The 18900-nt window shown below is 42.9% G+C and overlaps 3 protein-coding genes across 6 annotated transcripts in view; 1 reads left to right on the plus strand and 2 right to left on the minus strand.

Moving 5' to 3' along the window:
- Window positions 1–703: 703 nt before the first annotated feature.
- On the minus strand, window positions 704–9691 carry spic (Spi-C transcription factor (Spi-1/PU.1 related)). 2 transcript variants are annotated; one of them, XM_023816829.2, is made up of 5 exons: window positions 9472–9691; window positions 2477–3197; window positions 2124–2242; window positions 1855–1960; window positions 704–1767 (listed from the first exon to the last, which is right to left on the minus strand). In XM_023816829.2, exons 2-5 carry the CDS (start codon window positions 2682–2684, stop codon window positions 1286–1288), a joined length of 915 nt encoding a protein of 304 aa, XP_023672597.2. In that variant the 5' UTR covers window positions 2685–3197; window positions 9472–9691; the 3' UTR covers window positions 704–1285. The 2 variants fall into 2 exon arrangements, with proteins under 2 accessions (XP_023672597.2, XP_023672598.2); XM_023816830.2 differs by lacking the exon at window positions 9472–9691 and having other exon boundaries at window positions 2477–2567; window positions 2850–7336.
- A 327-nt stretch (window positions 9692–10018) lies between these two features.
- On the plus strand, window positions 10019–12499 carry arl1 (ADP-ribosylation factor-like 1). Of its 2 annotated transcripts, none has more exons than XM_023816863.2 (6): window positions 10019–10298; window positions 10763–10900; window positions 11100–11181; window positions 11316–11427; window positions 11533–11711; window positions 11827–12499. In XM_023816863.2, exons 1-6 carry the CDS (start codon window positions 10295–10297, stop codon window positions 11855–11857), a joined length of 546 nt encoding a protein of 181 aa, XP_023672631.1. In that variant the 5' UTR covers window positions 10019–10294; the 3' UTR covers window positions 11858–12499. The 2 variants fall into 2 exon arrangements, with proteins under 2 accessions (XP_023672631.1, XP_072565640.1); XM_072709539.1 differs by lacking the exon at window positions 10019–10298 and adding an exon at window positions 10454–10556.
- Window positions 12285–18900, minus strand: part of utp20 (UTP20 small subunit processome component) — a 28943-nt gene continuing 22327 nt past the window's right edge. For both annotated transcript variants that reach the window (XM_023816862.2, XM_023816861.2), the window contains exons 50-62: window positions 18677–18808; window positions 18066–18176; window positions 17902–17981; window positions 17721–17790; window positions 17434–17616; window positions 17167–17298; window positions 16700–16832; window positions 16291–16478; window positions 15853–15924; window positions 14606–14827; window positions 14362–14488; window positions 12989–13134; window positions 12285–12753 (exon numbers count right to left, since the gene is read on the minus strand). In XM_023816862.2, coding sequence (XP_023672630.2) covers window positions 12598–12753; window positions 12989–13134; window positions 14362–14488; window positions 14606–14827; window positions 15853–15924; window positions 16291–16478; window positions 16700–16832; window positions 17167–17298; window positions 17434–17616; window positions 17721–17790; window positions 17902–17981; window positions 18066–18176; window positions 18677–18808 — 1752 coding nt within the window. In that variant the 3' untranslated portion in view covers window positions 12285–12597. The remainder of the gene's footprint in view (window positions 12754–12988; window positions 13135–14361; window positions 14489–14605; window positions 14828–15852; window positions 15925–16290; window positions 16479–16699; window positions 16833–17166; window positions 17299–17433; window positions 17617–17720; window positions 17791–17901; window positions 17982–18065; window positions 18177–18676; window positions 18809–18900) is intronic.

An 18900-nucleotide genomic window follows, 5' to 3' on the forward strand; every position in this document is an offset into this window, starting at 1 on the left:
AATGGCAGCCACCTGTTGAGGTCTTGCTCAACGACCCACAGATGGGCCGAGGTCAGGCTCAAACCAGCGACCTTCATGTTTATTTTGCCCATTTAGTCTTTTGAGGACCTACTCTGTATGGTTTGAATCTATGAATAGAATGTTTTTTTGGAGAAAAATAATGATTTACAGAAAATGTGTGTATTGGCACTAATTCCAGGATAATTCTTACACACGTTCTGCTTGCAACTTACCATTATTGTGGACACTGTCACTGCTGTCCTAAATATGTTTCATTGGAATGACATATTCACAAATGTTCTAACATAGGGCAATGCCACTTTCAATCTTAATTAAAGTACATATTGTTTATTTGTTTTTTTATCTTTTGAGACTATGTATGCATAGTCTCAGGAGATATTCAGGGTAACATTTCACTGCAAGTTATATGTGTATAACTGTGCATGTGAAAAATAAACTTCTTGAATTTAGTTGAATTTATGATATGTGTGATCTGACTAACGGATGCAATCATGCATATATAGGGCAACATCTTCAAAATCAAGCAACCCAGAACCAACCCAGTGATATCAGATTCAATTTCAGATGAACTGGCCTAGCCAAGGCACACATTTAGTGTAAATCATTTTATTATTTTTCTCCAAAAATACATTCTATTCATAGATTCAAAACATACAGAGCAGGTCATCAAAAGACAAACAGCAAAAAAAAAAAAAAAACAGAAATCTCCGCATTTATGGAGCAACAACATGGCAACAACATGTTCCCTGGGTTTCCTAAACGCCGGAAGCTTATATTGCCTTGGAGGCAAATAAGAGAACAATGATTACTGACTAATAAAAAAATGATAATAAAATAGAGCTAGAGTTTATCAAAGTGCCGCATGTCCCCAAGATACAAACAAAAGAGCCTTTATTCTTGCAAAATAATCATACACACAAAATTAACCAATCTATATTTACAAAGCTTTGTTAGGATTTTACCACTGCAGTGAATATCGGGATGGTCGCAGCGTTACAGGAAGCCATTGCAACACACTATACATCAAAACATATCATTTATGAAGGACAGGAAAAATGAAATTACACCATGATAAAAGAGGGACATTTCGAGTGGAACATGGATAGACGTGAGCACAGGTCTGCAGTGACCACAGAAACAGGGACTGGAGCACAAAGAGCCTCGGATCACGGCGTCAGAAACAGTTCACCATTTTAGGCATTTTTTCTCAGAGCAAATTGCATTGTTCTTACTAGGCGTTCAGCATTTACATGTTTTGACCACTTTAGCCCAGCCTGAGCGTGAGATCATAGTCATTGTCACAGGGATAGTGTCCATACCAGCCGTGAAAGTCTGGTGGCAGAGTGTCATAGTAGACCTGCTCAGTGGGGGCGCACTGGTGGTGAGACACATCTCGTGGGGGATGGACAGGGGCGTGGCCAGGGGCGTGGCCAGGGGCGTGGCACTGCGTGTGGCCCAAGCTCAACCGCTGCAGGATCAGGGGGTTGAACTGGTAGGTGAGCTTGCGGCGGATCTTGACGATCTCGCCGGTGCGGCTGTAGTTCCGCAGGGCGCGCGCCATCTTCTGGTAGGTCATGGTCTTGCGGTTGCCCTTGCGCTTGCCCCAGCTCTCCGCTAGCCTCTCCTTGTTCTTCGACACAAAATGGAAGGTGCCGTTGCTCCGGTCGGCCCACTGGATGGAGTCAGCCATACTGGCGTCATGCAGGGCTTCGTGCAGGTATTCATAAAGGCGGAGCTTCTTCCGGCCTGTTGGGGTCACAGATCCCAAAACCTACTGGCTCAGTCATATCAAAAAAATTCCATCCCTCCCCAGGAATCATTATATCAACCCACCTTTCCCATTCCGCTGTGAGGGAAACACTGGGTAAATCTGAGGGACTTCACAGGGCGTGGAAGAGGAATTAGAGGTCTCCTGAAGAGTGATGCCCCAGGGCTGGGGCTAGGAGAGAGAATAAGTCACACGTTAACATTTCACATTTATTTATAAAAACGACACAATCACATAAACAAGAACAGAGGTACAACATTGAGCTGTATGCCTCACAGAGGGTGTGCAGCTGGCTGTTTGTTCTGGAAGTTATATTACAAGTGTGAATACTCACAGGCTGCTCGCCCCAGTCGTACGCGTGTCCCGGTGCGCTGGGGCCGGGATTATGGGGGTAGCAGGGACCACCAGGCTGTCTGGCTGAAACCGGAGCTTCCAGCGTCTCATAGTATTTGTCTAAAAAAAAAAAAAGGCTTAATAATTATGACAGAAATGGAGGGTGATTAGAGGATCGGAGTCAGGTTACAGGGAAGGTGAGAACTGACAGGACACAATAGATTCACAGAAAAACAAGAATAAACGCTGTGATTTGGCAAAACACGGGCAAAGCCGTAGCCGTCAGTCTGCGCCGGACGGTGTACTTGGCTGGCTCTGTCACGGGACATCGCGGGGACTCAGGCAAACCCATACCAGGCTCAAACTGCAGCTCGCTGGAGTGCCGCTGGATGACATCTATGGCATCCTGGAACTCTTGGTTAAAGTGGTCCTGGTCCAGATCATTCTGAATGGAAGCGGCAGGTACATCGCATAATCCATCAATAATTATATCAGAAGACAAACAGCAGTGTAACTCAGCACAGAGCAGCTTCCAAAAAACAATGAGCTGATATTCTAACATGACATATAAGGTGAAACCACTGAGGAACCTTAATTAGTAATTCTGACATATTTACATGCATAAATGTTCGTGTTTAAAGCCCAGTATTGCCTATTGCTGTCAATAGTCTGATAGACTTTTAAAGTTAGTGCTATGACTGTTTAGTGATACAGAGTAATAACTCACCATTGCTGGCACCTGACGATTAACTGATGCTGGGCCAGAGAGGATGCTGGCTTCTTTATATATGATAACCTCCATCCCCCCCAAATGAATGATGTATCAGATAAAGACACGGGTCGTTTTAAATATGTCAACGTCACCTCCTCACGGCACGATCAGAGCACTTTCTGTAACTTCTCTTTTTGTAAATGAAGATCAGTTATTCCTCCCACTGCCAGCCATCATTCCGGCCGGGCCGCCCAACACCGTCCATTGTCACCTGTGCTAATGCACAGCCCAGTGTCTTCTGGGATATTCTGCCACGAGACGCCATTTGGGTCACAGAACAGCAGTGAAGTAGTGGCTCGGATCCTGTTCACAATTAATACGGAAACTTTCAGCAAATTACCTTGTGGATCGATAACTAAAAAAAAAAAACTATTCTATAGCAAAATTGGGAAACAGTAAAGCTCTCTGTCCATCCATCCATCCATCCAACCTTTAACTGCTTATCAGGGTTTTTTTTTTTTTTTTTTTAATCCATTTTTGCGACAGATGATTATAACACACACAACCCTCATATGGTGCATTAAGTGTAACATGGAAAAACTTCTTTTTCATTTCTTTACACTCCATCTGTAAATTATGTATACCACTTCTTTATTACAAAACATGCCACACTAAATAAAAACCGACTGACATTTATCAGGTGTGTTATACAGTACATGCAGATCATACTGCACATACATTTACAGCTGTATACTGCATTTAAACTAGTAAAGTCTCTTCCTGGGCAATTTGAAGTGTATAACGGGATTGGGATTTGAACCTGCAACCTTTAGAATGTAAATTTAAGTTCAAAACCATCTGCGCCTCGACAGATGTTTTGATTTCGTCCGTACTTCATCAGTCCAGCTCAGTGCTGTTTATCAAGGGGAACATCCGGACTACTGCGTGACTTATCTGCTTTGCTTTCCATGTATCCCCACTGTCGTTCAGCCACAAAAGAGTGCAGCTCCAGGTCTCAGAGCTGCAGCCAGCCATGGCATTTTGAGTCAGTTCTGATCAGTATTGTGGAACAGCACGGTCAGACGTGAGACATTTCAGGAATATGCTTACAGTATAAATATAGTAATAGCACATTTTGTCTTAATTATACAGTAGTGTGCAAAAGTCTTAGGCTGTCGAAAGAAATGTTTAAAGTTATTTTTCTGGGTAGTAAGTGCACATTTGCGGAGAACAGTTAACACAATTTAACATTAGAACACAAATTAAGAGTAACACAATAAAAACTAGTGAAAATTTCTTCAGTTCTCCAAAAACTTACTGATACCTTGTTGGACGGCTAGACAAACACTACCTTGGTTCCCAAACCTCTCCTCAGGGGCACCTCAGTCATTCCATGTATTTATTAAATTTCACCGCCAGCTCACTTAATTAACATAATTAGTTTAAAAATTCAATGACATATTGATTAGCTATACCAGGCATGCTAGTGGTCGAGTCAAAAAATGAATGGGTGTATTGTACAGTTGCTGCAAATACTGGGGTGATTTTAACAGAGGTTTTGCAATGGCTAAGCTAACACACTTTGACAGGCATAATAGCGTAATGCTACACCAACATAAAGATCATTTGGCTGCCTATGACTTTTGCATGGTACTGTATTTTCTACATATCTTTGCAAGACATGGTGGAGTTCTCAAATTGTCCATGTGAATGGAGTTTGTGCCCTGTGATGGGTTGGTGCCTCATTCTGGGTAATTCCCTGTCTTGTGCCCGCACTTTCCAGGGTTGGCTCTGTAGCCCTGTGATGAATGGATAGATCTTTCCATCAGATCATTTAAGAGCTCCAAATACACCTTTTTATCATCACTTCCTGGGACACATGGACCATCCTTCTCCATGGATGACCAACTAGCAGAACGTGAAAGTGCCCCAAAGAGACTTCGTAGGTGATGCTCACTGCTCACTCACACAGTGTTGAGATAGGCCTCTTATGTCTATCACTCAAGCTTCTCAAAGACTATTATAATGAAATAAAGTCAGTCTGTCATTCAGTCATATCCTAGAGGTATGTCACTCCAGCCAGTTCTCTTGTGTGGTTCCTCGATGGTGGAATGAGTTTCTGAACCACGTCTGGTCATCAGGCTCCCTCTTCACCTCAAGAATCAAGACCCAGCTATGCCCTAAATTCCTCTAGAGGCCTGATAGTTCTTTTCCTTCCCTGCATGTTATGCTCTACTTCTGGTCCTTGAACAGTCTTATTAGGTTCTTGCTTAGTTATGTAGTGGTTGTGTAACTCTGGCTCCCTCACTGCTTACACCTGTACCTGGGCATTCACTGGAAGCTCAGCCTAGCTGCACTTTTGCCCAGTTGACTGCTTGACAGAATGCACACTACCGGTCAATTGTATTTGCACACACTGGGATTTTCTACATTTGCTAAAAATACACTCAGTATTCCATCCATCCATCCATTGTCCAACTTGCTTATCCTACTGGGTTGTGGGGGGTCTGGAGCCTATCCTGGAAGCAACGGGCATGAGGCAGGGAACAACCCTGGATGGGGGGCCAGCCCATCACAGGGCACACTCACACACACCATTCACTCAGACATCTAAGGGCAATTTAGTAACTCCAATTAGCCTCAGCATGTCTTTGGACTGTGGGGGGGAAACTGGAGTACCTGGAGGAAACCCCACAATGACATGGGGAGAACATGCAAACTCCACACACATGTGACCCAGGTGGAGACTCAAACCCAGGTCCCAGAGGTGTGAGGCAACATTGCTAACCACTGCACCACCATGCCACCCCCCACTCAGTATTCTTTACCAACAATTAAATTCACAGCATGTTCACCATTTGATTATCTTTATTAGCAAGAAAATGTCAGATCTTTGATTCATCAACGTAACTTCCTTTAGCAGTTATAAAAGCAGAGAAAATTCAAGGCATTCTTTCAACAATGGACATTAAATACTGCTCTGTTTCAATGGATGAAACAGGTAACTAGTGCATTTAAAGTTAAATTTCACTATGCCATCACCACACAACCAGTTAATAGGATGTCAGACATTGCACTGTTACATACTCTTTCCAAGTGATAAAGGAAATTTGTTTTATTTGATTTATATCTTAATTTATAATTGTTCAGTCAACTTTGCAATGCTTGACAAGAATAAAAAAAAAATCTGTAGTTTATGAAATAAATGGAAAAGTGGTTAAAACCTGTGGTGAACACAAACGTTTCCTGGTAGTGAATGTTTGTAATGCGCTATTTGCCTTTCGTCTTAGTGTCTGCTAAGTTTACTTCATGTAAATGTAGAGATGGCCAAGAATTTCAAAGTAACCTCAAAATGCATCTGTTTCCGCTGAAATCAAAACAACATTTAAGCTTTTTAAATTGCATGCTCAATAATTAAAGGGTCAGGGTAACATTCTTCTAGGGTAAATAAAAAGCCCACGTGCATCAGGGAACGTTCTGCCACCCAAACAAACATTTTGAGAAAAGCCATCACAACATGTTGGTAATAAAATTTTTAAATATAAACTGACAGGTTCCATCACTTCCCCTTTCAGAGTGAGAGAGGTAGAGATTTGCCACCTGGCCAACAAGATGGAGAGATTAAGGTCCGCGGTGCCCCAAGGCTGGAAATGCAGAGATTACCATGACCATGCAGGAGAAGTTGATGCAACAGTAGACATGCTACTGGAATTTAACTCCTGCGTGCAATGGGTAACAGACTGTATGCATTTCTGAGGGTTTGCCTTGAACCTGCTCTTGACACTGAAATCAAAAGGCCATTTAACCGGATGTTAATCATACACATACGTCGTGCCCAAATGCCTTGTTACATCTGCAGCACAACACTCTTGGTGTAATTAAAAAGGAGAATGTAGGGATGCGTGGAGATGAGCGAGCATATTAAATGTTTCATACTGTTTGGCTCCTGGCTGACTAGCGGCATAATTCAGGCATGGAGAAAACAAATCTGTACCCTGGAACACGTGGATTGCAGCTTCTCACAGAATAACAACAATTCAGCAGTCGGACAGTTCACAAATGTGCATTTGTCCAACAGGAGTACTATCTATCCATCATCTCTGCTTTACAATCCACAGGTCTGTTTTATGTTTATGGTATGCTTTCTGCAATTTAACACCGTTAACATGCTTTAAACACATTTATATACATTGCTGCAGCCTGCATTTCAATATTACTGTTGCAGAAAATGAGTAGAAGAGATGATACAGAGGATATAAGGGGCCCAACACAGCGTCCAATACAGAGGCTACACATGCAAAGGACAGTCATGTGACCAAGACAAAGTTTTATGTTTACAATTTCCAGTAAACCAGGTGGGAGTGGATTTTATCTCATGGAACAAAAGCTCTTTCCTTCCTCTTCTCTGCAGCCCATTTCAAAAGGACAACTAGTATCAACAGCAATACAGGAAGAGCCCTATAACCACAAAGTACCTACCGCCCCCCCCCCACTCCACTTCTTTGTTCCCTCAGTGCCGAGTGAAAATAAAGAAGTGCCCGGAGCTAAATAATCTCCCTAACAATGCCGTGCCACCCAGAGTCAGGGCGGCACGGTAACAGATTTCACGGAGACAGCCAACGCCGTTGTCGGAGCGAATGGCTGCACCAGCCGGCCTGTGTCCTTTTGTGTCTGTTGCTCATCGGGCGCCCGGGCCGAATGAGGCACCCCCCGGGTATCACCCTCCGCTCCCTGCCGCAGGTGGAGAGCCATTTCCTCATACACCAATTATCTCGTAATCAACACACTTTCACACTTCCACTTGAACTGGCCCACAGGTGTGAAAAGATAGGACAATTAGAACAACCATAAGTGTTCCTTATATACATAAACAGTTAACCTATCATTTTTCAAGCTTTATATGACTCTATTATATATACAGTATCATGAAAAACATGGAGGCAATCAAATAAAATGTTTACATCAATTTATCTGGAAAGTAAGTGTATATTAGCTCAGATAAAAAGACACAATTAGAATATGTGCAAATTAACAGTAACACAATAAAAAATTAACAAAAAAGTTCTTCTGTTCTCCAAAAAAAACGTTGCTGATATCTACTGTAGATGGATGGTTAGATGAAGACGGCTTCAGGTTCCAAACCTCTCCTCAGGGGCACCTCAGCCATTCTGTGTATTCATTAAATTTCACCACCAACTCAATTAACTAAATTATTGATTAATAAAAAATTATTAAATGACTCAGTGAGGTATTGATTAACCAAACAACGTGTGCTACTGGTCAAGTCAACAAATGCATGGATATGTTTGATGGTTACCGCAAATACTGGGGTAACTTGGGGAGAGGTTGTGAAATGGCTAAGCTGACACACTTTGACAGACATAATATCATAGTTTTACACCAACATAAAAATCATTTAAAGATCATTTTCAAAATGTCCAAATGTGTGTGCTTTTAATCCTATCTTGTAAATTACTGCGTTTTATGAAAAGTATGTAGCTGCATCATAATAAAACAGAATATCACTGATTTTTTTAAATGATACCACTGAGATTTCTACAGAACTGTCTCTTGCCGCATGAAAATCATCACAGTTTAGTGAAACGTCCTTTGCATGTTAACAAAGACAGGGAAGGTAGGCACCATGGTAATTCAGAACACAGATCAGTAACCTGACAGTTAATGGTTCCAGTTCCAGATGGGCTCTCTTGAAGATGACCTTTTGTTTTCTACAAACTTTGAGTTAAGTTCTTAACCTGATGTGCTTTCTTTATCATCATCCAGCTACTTATGCTGATAAAACAAATTCACTCTATATAAAAGCATTAAATGGACAAAACAACAGTAATAGTAACATTAAATGAGACAATGATTAAAGCAGCAGTCACTATAATCAATGCCAGGCCTGCTGCATCTGCATCATCATTCATCCTACCATGGGATTCAGAATTTAGTTGTTGCAGCAAAATGACTATCGTGTAGCTCAGTAGGCCCATAAATTGGTAAACCTAACCCAATGGCTCACTTTTTCGTTAAGAAATAAAAGAATTGCCCTATGATAAAATCTGGCTGGCTGCCAAACAACTGCATTTAAAAATATATGTTAACTTTTGTTAACCATAGTAACATGTATTTGACATGGAATGCTTTTTAAGGTTACCTGCCAGAAAATAACACTACAGGAATACTACTACTTACAATACTACTACTACTATTAATAATAATAATAATAATAATAATAATAATAATAATAATAATAATAACAACAACAACAACAAACCACTAACTGTGCCTTATATCCGTCACTGTCACCTCTATTCAAAGTGAAGCACAGTTATATCTATATGCATATTTGATGCATACATATAAATTGTCTCTCATGAGACATGGACCAGCATCCTTCATCTTCGCCTAAGGGTCCAGCTGCCCTCCTTGACCATAACCAACATTTTCCTCTGATAGTCTGAGCAGAGATTTGAACCTGGGTCCCTCGGTTCCTGGAATAATTGATAATCATCCACTGTAAATCACCATGCATTGTTACTTCACTGGAAAATTCACAAGCAACTTTTGGAGTTTTATTTTGATTATTTCATTAGTTTTTCTTCTTCAGAAAACGAAATGAAACATTCCTTACCCGCAGTACCCATCCCTTAGTCGCAGGTAACTGTTCAGTACATGGCTCGCCAGTCAGGAGGCTCCCTGTTTTGGATAAAGGCACCAGCTATACAGCGAAATGTACACGTAAATACGCCGGGGAGTGAATTCAGACAAATAGCTATTTTGGCCTAGTAACCAGAACGAACTAGCGAAAGGTGGGAAGTTATTGGGTATGTGGGGTACTTGATGCTTCCTTAAGGAACATAATTTCAGTTACTGTAGCTGATAACAAAATTATGTGATTGTAATTTGTTTATCAGAGGACACGGCTTAGAGTGAATATCAGCGAGGAGTTCAATTATCAATACTGAGTTAAAGCAGGGCTTCTACAATGTTTGAAGGGAGCAGTGTGGCGGTCTTTATTGCCGAAAGTACGGCAAACGTAACATTACAGCTGCAGTTTCCATCTGCCACCGCGCGGCGGAGGCAGACCGCAAAAAAACATTTGCGATTTTTTTTAATTACCACGTTAATAGTCACGTGACGCATACAACGTCATCCCTTTTGTCGTACGCGGAAGTAAAAGTTAAATACCAGAGAGAAGCACATTCTTTACGATTCAACTTTTGTTTATAAAGCTCTATTTCAAGGTTTAATTAGTTTAAAAATTATCATTCTTTTATATATGTATTTTAAAATCCGACAGTCTATCAGATTGCGCTTCGTACGTTTGGCAGCATTTCGCGACGGTTTAAACTGGAAACTAAAAAAATAGTTTTACCTTGAATTCGAGGACACGTCACTGTATTTCCGAGTGGAGTACACTACCAGGTTGAAGAAGGAATCAGGCTTGGGAAAATATGGGTACGATTTTGAAATTCATAAATAATGCTTCAAAGTACATAGCAGACACTTTAAGACTGCAGCCTTTTATCATTTCTTTTTGCTGATGTGTTTTATTTCCCTATTAATTCAGCGATCCGGCTTTAACAGGAAATAACCCTCTCAGCAGCCGTAGCGTAGCTAAACGTTGGCGTTATTTTGAGACAGTTCAGTGCTGTCGAGCTCCCCTGACTCGTCTCGCGAAAGCGTCGGTGCCTCGCCGCACATTCTCGTTTTCAGGTTAACTGCTTGTCAAGCTGATTAGATGTAGTGCGTTGGCGTACGAGTCTTACTTTCCTCATCATAATATCGTTTGTTTAGCTACTACAATCAAACCATTAGGATCGCATGCTGCTTCGCCATTAAGTGAATTCATTAATCAACTTAATCAAAGGTAAGTTTCCTGAAGTCCCCTGGATCATAACTCTTATGGTCCCTCTCCACAGGCGGGTTTTTTTCCAGTCTCTTCTCCGGCCTCTTTGGCTCCAGAGAGATGCGGATCTTGATCCTGGGACTGGACGGCGCCGGGAAGACCACCATTCTTTACAGGCTTCAGGTCGGAGAAGTCGTCACCACCATTCCTAGTACGTATATTTATTGAAACTTGACGACCTCAAGAAGCTAGACTACCTCCAGTTCTTTTAGGACTTTTACCAGATAAACCCCACTAAAACAATCGAATGCAAGTGTTTCTGCCAGCGGTGTGTCCTATAAAACATGGGCAATACAGAATAGTAGTGTTGTGCGCTGGCATTGAACTCAGTCGGACCCATCTGTTTCCAGCTATTGGTTTCAACGTGGAGACTGTGACATACAAGAATCTGAAATTTCAAGTGTGGGATCTCGGGGGTCAGACCAGTATCAGGTACAAATGAGTCCATCATGCCACATGGCCTCCCTTGTGTTGGCAAGTCACAAGGGATGTTGCATCATCATGAAGTATTATAAACAGAGCTTTTTACAGTAGCTTTCATTCTTACTGTCACCTTGCCTCCTAAGGCCATACTGGCGGTGTTATTACTCCAACACGGATGCAGTGATCTACGTGGTGGACAGCAGTGACCGGGATAGGATGGGAATTTCCAAGTCAGAGTTGGTGGCAATGTTGGAGGTAAGCGAACGGGACTCTGGATAACAGGATGTGGGCAGGATCAGGGTCTTGATATGCCAGTTTGAAGACAGTGTTGACAGATTGTTTGGCCTCTGCCCCGTGCAGGAAGAGGAACTGAAGAAGGCAATCCTGGTAGTGTTTGCTAACAAGCAAGACATGGAACAGGCGATGACACCTACAGAGGTGGCAAACTCCTTAGGCCTCCCGGCACTCAAGGACAGGAAGTGGCAGATCTTCAAAACGTCGGCAACCAAGGGTACAGGACTGGATGAGGCCATGGAGTGGTGAGTGAAGGCCGACATGGAACAGTCATTTTAGAAATAACTGCAGAATGTATCATTTATAATCTCATTAGGCGTATTGTTAAAGATAGAGGACTCATGTTTTCCCCTCCCGTAGGCTTGTGGAATCGCTGAAGAGCAGACAGTGATGTCAGCAGTGACCTGTTACTCGTCCCCCCTGCCCCCACACCCTGTGTAAATACTCCTCAGTTACACCCAGCACTCTATTCCAACCCAGGGAAGAAGTTGCAGCTCCTGCTGCAGCGGAAGGACATTACACTAGCAAGGTGTTGGGAGTTGCACACAGTCTCCAGGTTAAACAGCTGTCCTGACACTCCGTGTGCTAGTCTTTTGTATGGGTACCCATTCCTTTTTAATTCCCATGTGCAAGATTTATTGAGTTGTGTGGTCAGATTTCATTCTTTGCACTGAGATTTTCGGACTGCTGTTTTGCTATGTTTTAGTTGACACTAACTGTTTTGGTTTTCCACACCTTTTCTGCATATTTATTTATCGGCTTAAACGTGGAGCGGACTCGTAAATTTACATGAATTCACACTGAATAAATCAAAAGGGTTATTCAGTTTCAAAACACGGCCTGTTTTATTGTTCAGTATTCATTCCTGGACTCAGGTGTGTGTTGTGTCGTGTCCACCAGGAGATTTCCAAGCTTGACATTTGTCCAATTTTAGTACATAGCACTCAGTGCAGTTAATCTTACATTACACCTTCACAACTCATTGACAATTGTACAGAGCAATCATCTTTAATAAAAAAGAATACAATAGCAATTGCAACCTTACATGTCATTTCTCAAACCTCTGATATTGAGTACTGGTCCACATGATGGTTTAACCTAATTCACAGGGGTGCCTGGGCATCAAGATTCTCACTGCATTATGGCCAAGTCTCTTAACGTATGACTGCGACTCTTCTTTGCCTTGTATCCTGGCCGCAGAAACTCAATCTTTCTCTTTTTGGCCACGATCTTACTCTGGTGCTTCTTTAGCTTTCTCTTGGCTGCAACATCAGGGTTGGCAACAGCCTATCAGAGCAAGAGAAGTGATTATGAATTGATCTTGTTTACGGGTCAGGATTCAGCCATTCGGCTCGCATTCACAAAGATGACTCACGGTAGCACATTCCTAAATATACATCATTAGAAGCATGTCTATGCTAGTAGGTGCAATGATCTCCACCCTGAAAACTCATGTTCACTTTCATTGAGACCAAAATGAGGTCATGCTGTTTAGATGTCCACAGCAGGCCCTGTGACCCACCTGCATTGCTCTGTGCTTCTTGCGCGTTGCCCTTCTTTGTGTGGCCTCCTTCTGCACAGCAGCAAAGGCCAGAGAGAAGTCCTCCAGGCCCACCTGCTTCTTCAGCAGATCGATCAGCTCCTGGGACAGGTTCTTCAGGGTGGGGTCTGGGACAAAGACCATGGCAGACCATGTTGCTATATGGCTGTGACCAAAATCCTACAAGTTTCTTGTCAACTTCAGCGGCAAAAAGACATCCTTCATAGATACTGATCATGTCTTGGTTAGGGTTGGGTACCGAAAACCGGTGCCAATACGGAACCGGTACCTATATAACCGGTATGTACTGGACCGAAACAAAACGCGAATTTCGGTGCCACTTAGATGCCTGAACTGTCGATTGAAATATTTGTTCTCTGGGGCTATGATGACACAGTTGTAATAAGCATAAGATTCATCAACACACACGTGACATCATCAGGAAATGAGACCATCCGAGATGCGCGTGAATGCAGCAACTAACGTTACACTTGCTCTGACGGCAGCAGGTGGTCTACCGCTATCTTAGCTTGCTAAATTAAACAACTTTTGTTAAAATGCCTAAAACTAAACGGTCGAAAGTGTGGCTATATTTCACAAGAAAGGATTCCAACACCGCGGCGTGCAGCAAATGTTTTACAGCAGTTGCGTGTAAAGGGGGAAACACGTCAAATCTAATGAAATATTTGAGGGTACACGGAATAAACTTAAAAGCAGAGGGATACACCGTGCTTGACAGCTTGCGGACAACAGCTGGCACGATCGGTGTGGATAACCCCAGCCCCAGTCATACCAACCGTAGCAAAAAGGAGTCCAGCGATTATGATGACGACAGCAACCTTTCCGCAGGTTAGTAGTAATGTTATGTTAAATTAACATTACATACGTGGCTTATGTTTTGTTGTTGTTTTTTGTATTTACATATATATTCATATATACTTTAAACTTTTAATATATTGTTCAATTTTAAGCATTAAATTTTTTGTTCAATAAAAATGTATTCTTGAGTCATCCACCATCATTTTGTGGCTTTTGTAAAGTATCGGTTCAGGCACCGTTTTGGCACCGGTACCGTTTTAAAAGTATCGATTTGGCACCGGTATCGAAAAAACCCCAAACGATACCCAACCCTAGTCTTGGTCTCATCCTGGGGATTTACTGTTTACTGTTCTCTTCCAGAAAGAATACAATAACAATAACTCCAAGCAGCTTCTACAAGCAGCTTCCTAATTGGTTTTTAAAATAATTTTGAAACACATTCCCATTTTGCAACAGTAGCTCTGACTAGAATTTTCACCCTACAGCAATCAAGCCTAATTAAGCAAACCCTTTGTGACACCCCTCTGATGTCCCACCTTGCTCAGCATAAGTACTCTCCAGCTCTCTGAAGAGCGGTGCGATGATGGTGGTGAGGTACGGCCCGATCCTCTCTTTGCCCAGGTCCATCGCCATGGCGCCCAAGAATTTAAACACACACGTTCTCTGCCAAGACAGACACACACCAGTCCACAACAAAAGTCTCACAGTAAACCAGTCTACCAGGAAGGGCTGGCTGGTTATCACCAGGCAGTGTATTTCTTAGAGTAAGAGTGCAGTCACCTTCAGTGGAACTTTGGGCGCATCTGCTGCCTCCCTTTTTGCTAAGACCGACAGCTTTTTCATCACCCACAGTAAGGAGGGAGGCCTCTTCTTCTTCAGCTCATCATCTTCTTCTTTTTCCTCATCTTCCTCATGCTCTTTATCCCCCTCGCCATTGGCAGTCTCAGACTCAGGCGAGATCAGGTAGATCACCTTTGCCACGAACACCAGATTTTTTATCACCTTGGAACAGAAGGAAGCGGCGTTGGCAAGTGGAGAGATCAATATCTGTGAGAGTAGCTGTATTAGGCCATATTTTGGTCTGAATTGTACATGAAATGCAGAAGATCTGATACATCAACTGAAAATTAAAATGGATAACATTTAAAATTCCTCTGCTTACACCAGAGAGGCCGCGCAATCATAGCATTCATAACCAGCTATGTATCTGGGGATATTCAGTAGAATGTAACCCAACCCTTACAGAAATTCATAAGAAAATAATGAAATGCACTAACAAGAGACAAACAGTCAATATACATCTTTGTATGTTTTAGGAAATGTAATCCCCACTGCAGTGCATGTGTGTGTGTGTGTTTGGCTCTAATCTGGTCTGATGAGTATTTTGATGTCTGTGGAACCAGTGACCTCCTCGGGTTCCTAGACTTCTGTTGACAGGGGCGCCGTAAGGCGGGGGGCGGAGGCTAGAGAATTTGGAAAATAACTGGATTGGTCTGGACTGGGGGGCTCAATATGATATGCCTTCATGGGGGCCAAAATCTCTAGCAACGCCCCTGTCTGTCAATATAACGTCTTAGGTATGCATGTGGGATTCTCCATTGTTGGTTAGTTTTCAGAAAGCAAGATTGATAGCTCCATGATACTGTACAACAGTCTTCAGAAAAAAGAAACTATCCAACAAGGCAATCACGTATTGTTTAATATTAATTAATGAATTCTCACTATTAAAACAGACTGCATATACAAAAGAAGTGGACTTTTATAATAACGAGCGAATCTAGGAGCCATACACTAAATCCACAAACTTTTCTAAAGACACGCACAAACCTTAATTCTACCAAAAATGATCTTACTTAAAATATGGCAATATTACGGAACAAGGTCTGATTGTCCTGATGGTCAATAGAGTCCTGCAATTGTTGCTATGGTAATAGAACCCTCTGTCTTTCATGGGGTGATGCCAAACATTCCATTCCCAGGCCTTGTGTGAATCAGTCAGGATAAAAGATATGCCGGAGACTTCCTACCTGCTCGCCCATTGACGCATCAAGAAACTTAGACTGGAGCTGATGACAGAAGCACAGGACGAACTCCCTCATCTGAGAGGAGGGAGGGAGAAAAAGTGAATAAGGGTCACCGCTGGAGCCTCAGAGCCCTGACATCCAAAACCTTTCAGATAAGGTCAGATATGAATGAGAGTTTTGTATGAGCAGAGTTTTGGATGCCGAAAAATTGCCAGGATATGAAACTGTTATTTAATACCACTGTATATTGTTTTTCACTTCAAAAGCAGTGCAGGGAGGGATTTCATGCAAAACATCTCTCAAATCAATTTATCATGGGTGATTTGATATGTGCTATTTTGACTTAGTGAAATGGTAAAAATAATAGTTTTCCTGAGAATCCAGCAGTACACACTTAGCAGCAAATACCGGTGAAGCACTTTTAAGCAGCTTGTATCTTACCTTCTTGTCGAGGTTAGTTACCAGGAAAATTGTGGCAACAGCTCCAGTCGCTGGGTCTCCGTCCTGTTGATCTCTCCACTGGCCGACCAGCTCCTCGGGTTTGTGGGCCGCAAACAGTTGTCCAAAAACCTGGGAGGCGGTCAGCCATACCCAGAAGTGAGGGTAGCGCAGGTGAGCATGAATGTGACCTGAAGGAGAAGCAGGAGAACATCATGCCCACGGATCGATCTCATACCATAAAGAATGCGAGTTACACCTCCGCTTGCTACTGCTTTACACCAGCAGCCAAAATGCATACCGCCGTAACGCTTAAATGCTAAAAATTGACGTGAAATTGTGTTCATGTTAAATACGAATTTTTGTCATGGTTCAGGTACTGCAAAGGGTGGCCATGTGCCCCTGGTCTTACTCCACACGTTAGCGAGGGTTTCACTCGGTTCCTGCAGTTGAAGGAAGTTGCAGTCCTTGATGAGCTTCGTCAGAAGCACCAGGAAGCTAAAGAGCATTCTGTCAGCAGCCTTCTCGTCTGCTTCTTCGTCGATCTGATGGATACAGACAACCTTTTCACCCATGTGCACATATGGATACGGCTACTACTCTAACCTGCAACATGTCTAACAAGCCTGCACCCAGGACACCACGTTTACGCACTGATTTATGATGTATAAGCTTTGCTACAATCGATCAATGGACATACAACGTTTTAATCTTGTCTTATCAATTGGATTAATTTGTAGGGTATCAGATCAGTTTGTAGTAGCAGGGGTGCTGCATAAAAAATAGAATGGATCTGAACACCTCAGGAGGACCGAGTCACTCCTGGTGGCCATTTCGTCCATCTATGTCTTTATCTTAGCATGCTTATGGGGAACCCACGTCTTCATAGTTGTCGGGGTTGATCTCTCTCTCGATGAGCGGAAGCAGGGCGCTGAGGCGATGAGCAAACTGCATCCCCTCCACCTCAACAAAGAGTCCACAGACCTGTGCACCTAGTCGCTGATGGGAGACCTAAAAGCAGAAGAGACAATGGTTATTGTAGGGGTCAAGGGTAGGCCACCATTTTCTTTACCTCCTGCTCCCATTTCTAGATCGATGCTGGTCAGATAAAAATATCCATGGTAGGAGATGACCAAAACTGCTCACCTTGTCACTGGAGAGCCAGGTGTTGACAAGAGCATACATGTTGTTCTGATGATCCAGGTCGATCTTTCCCAGCAGGGATTTTATCGCCAGTGCTGCCATCTTCTTACAGCCTGGGGAGTCGTCATTGACCACGGACAACGCCAGAGGCACAAAGAACAGGCCGCAATGTTCATGTAGCAGGTCCTAGCAGAAACAACGATGAGGAGGATTGAGGAAGCTACCTTAGAAGCACTCGTGATTTTGGATGTGGCCGCTAAACATGTTAAGTAAATGAAATACAAGAATACCAGGGGGAAGGTCTGGATTATGTAGGCCAACATTTCCAGCGTAGACTCTCTCCCTGTGTCATACGCATAGCTGAAGGAAACGAGTAGGTGAAGTTAGTCACAAGACCACAAGAGTGCTCTTCAATAATCACAGAGACCTTATCAAAGTACAACGTATGGTGCACCCATCGTTCTGCCTTACGTCAGTTGTGCCACTACAAAGTCCAAGTGTGGCTTCAGCTTCTTCCCCAGGGGATAATCCAGGAGGTACTTCATGTAAATCTGGAGCAGGAAAACCATTTTAATCCCACTCATACTCAGCATCACCATCACAGTCAAGTCAACCCACCCAAGAGGCGTCCACACCTGTCTACACTGCAACCTGACTTGTCCATTCGCACCAGTGATGGACAGTTTGGCCACTTTCTTCAACACGTCCTCCATCTCAGGGACCACCAGCTTCCTCGAGAGGATAGCCTGCAGCAGAGAACAGTTAACAGGAAGCAGGAGAGGTTAGCTGAGCTGAACCTGTTCAGCCTCGACCAAAGGAGACTAGGGGGGGGGGGGGGGGGGCGCATGATCCAGGTATATAAGATTCTCACAGGTCTGGATGCTGTTCAACCAAATAGTTACTTCAATATTAGTTCAAGTACAAGAACCCATGACCATACGTGGAAATTAGAGGGAGAACATTTTAAATTGGATTTGAGAAAGCACTTCTTTACACAGCGTGTAGAGAGAGTATGGAATACTCTTCCTGTTAGTGTAGTGCAAGCTAAAACCTTGGGCTCCTTTAAATCAGGGCTAGATAATATTTTAACAACTCTGAGCTATTAATTGAGTTCTCTCCAAGCGAGCTCGATGGGCCGAATGGCCTCCTCTTTGTAAATTTCTTGTGTTCTAACAGGAACATAAATTCATATGTTGAGCCACGGAAGGCATGGACAGGTGAGCGACACTCTTGTATTGGGGGTTACCTTCAGTAGGCCAAAGGCAGTGGCTTGACGAGATCGGTCATAGATGTCCTCCTCAGCATAGCCCAGCAATACCTGCAATTGCTTCTGAGAAACCGGTTGTTTTTTTGCGCACTTCACGAGGATAGAAATGGTCTGGCAGGGACAGAGAAGGGGAAAAAAAGAGAATGACTCCCAGAAACAAGGACACAACGATAAAGAACAAACAGGAAACAGGTGAAACAGTT

The sequence above is a fragment of the Paramormyrops kingsleyae genome, chromosome 1 (genome assembly GCF_048594095.1).
Source record: "Paramormyrops kingsleyae isolate MSU_618 chromosome 1, PKINGS_0.4, whole genome shotgun sequence".
In the NCBI taxonomy this organism is placed as follows: domain Eukaryota; kingdom Metazoa; phylum Chordata; class Actinopteri; order Osteoglossiformes; family Mormyridae; genus Paramormyrops; species Paramormyrops kingsleyae.

What these genes read in the sequence shown, in the direction of transcription:
- arl1 (XM_023816863.2), top strand. An exon ending in GGGGGTCAGACCAGTATCAG is followed by an intron (nt 11,182 to 11,315) that starts GTACAAATGAGT and finishes TTGCCTCCTAAG; the next exon opens with GCCATACTGGCGGTGTTATT. An exon ending in CTGGATGAGGCCATGGAGTG is followed by an intron (nt 11,712 to 11,826) that starts GTGAGTGAAGGC and finishes CCCCTCCCGTAG; the next exon opens with GCTTGTGGAATCGCTGAAGA.
- spic (XM_023816829.2), bottom strand. Translation starts at nt 2,684, where the DNA reads ATGTTAGAATATCAGCTCATTGTTTTTTGGAAGCTGCTCTGTGCTGAG. An exon ending in ACGACTGGGGCGAGCAGCCT is followed by an intron (nt 1,961 to 2,123) that starts GTGAGTATTCAC and finishes TCTCTCTCCTAG; the next exon opens with CCCCAGCCCTGGGGCATCAC. An exon ending in CTCACAGCGGAATGGGAAAG is followed by an intron (nt 1,768 to 1,854) that starts GTGGGTTGATAT and finishes TGACCCCAACAG; the next exon opens with GCCGGAAGAAGCTCCGCCTT.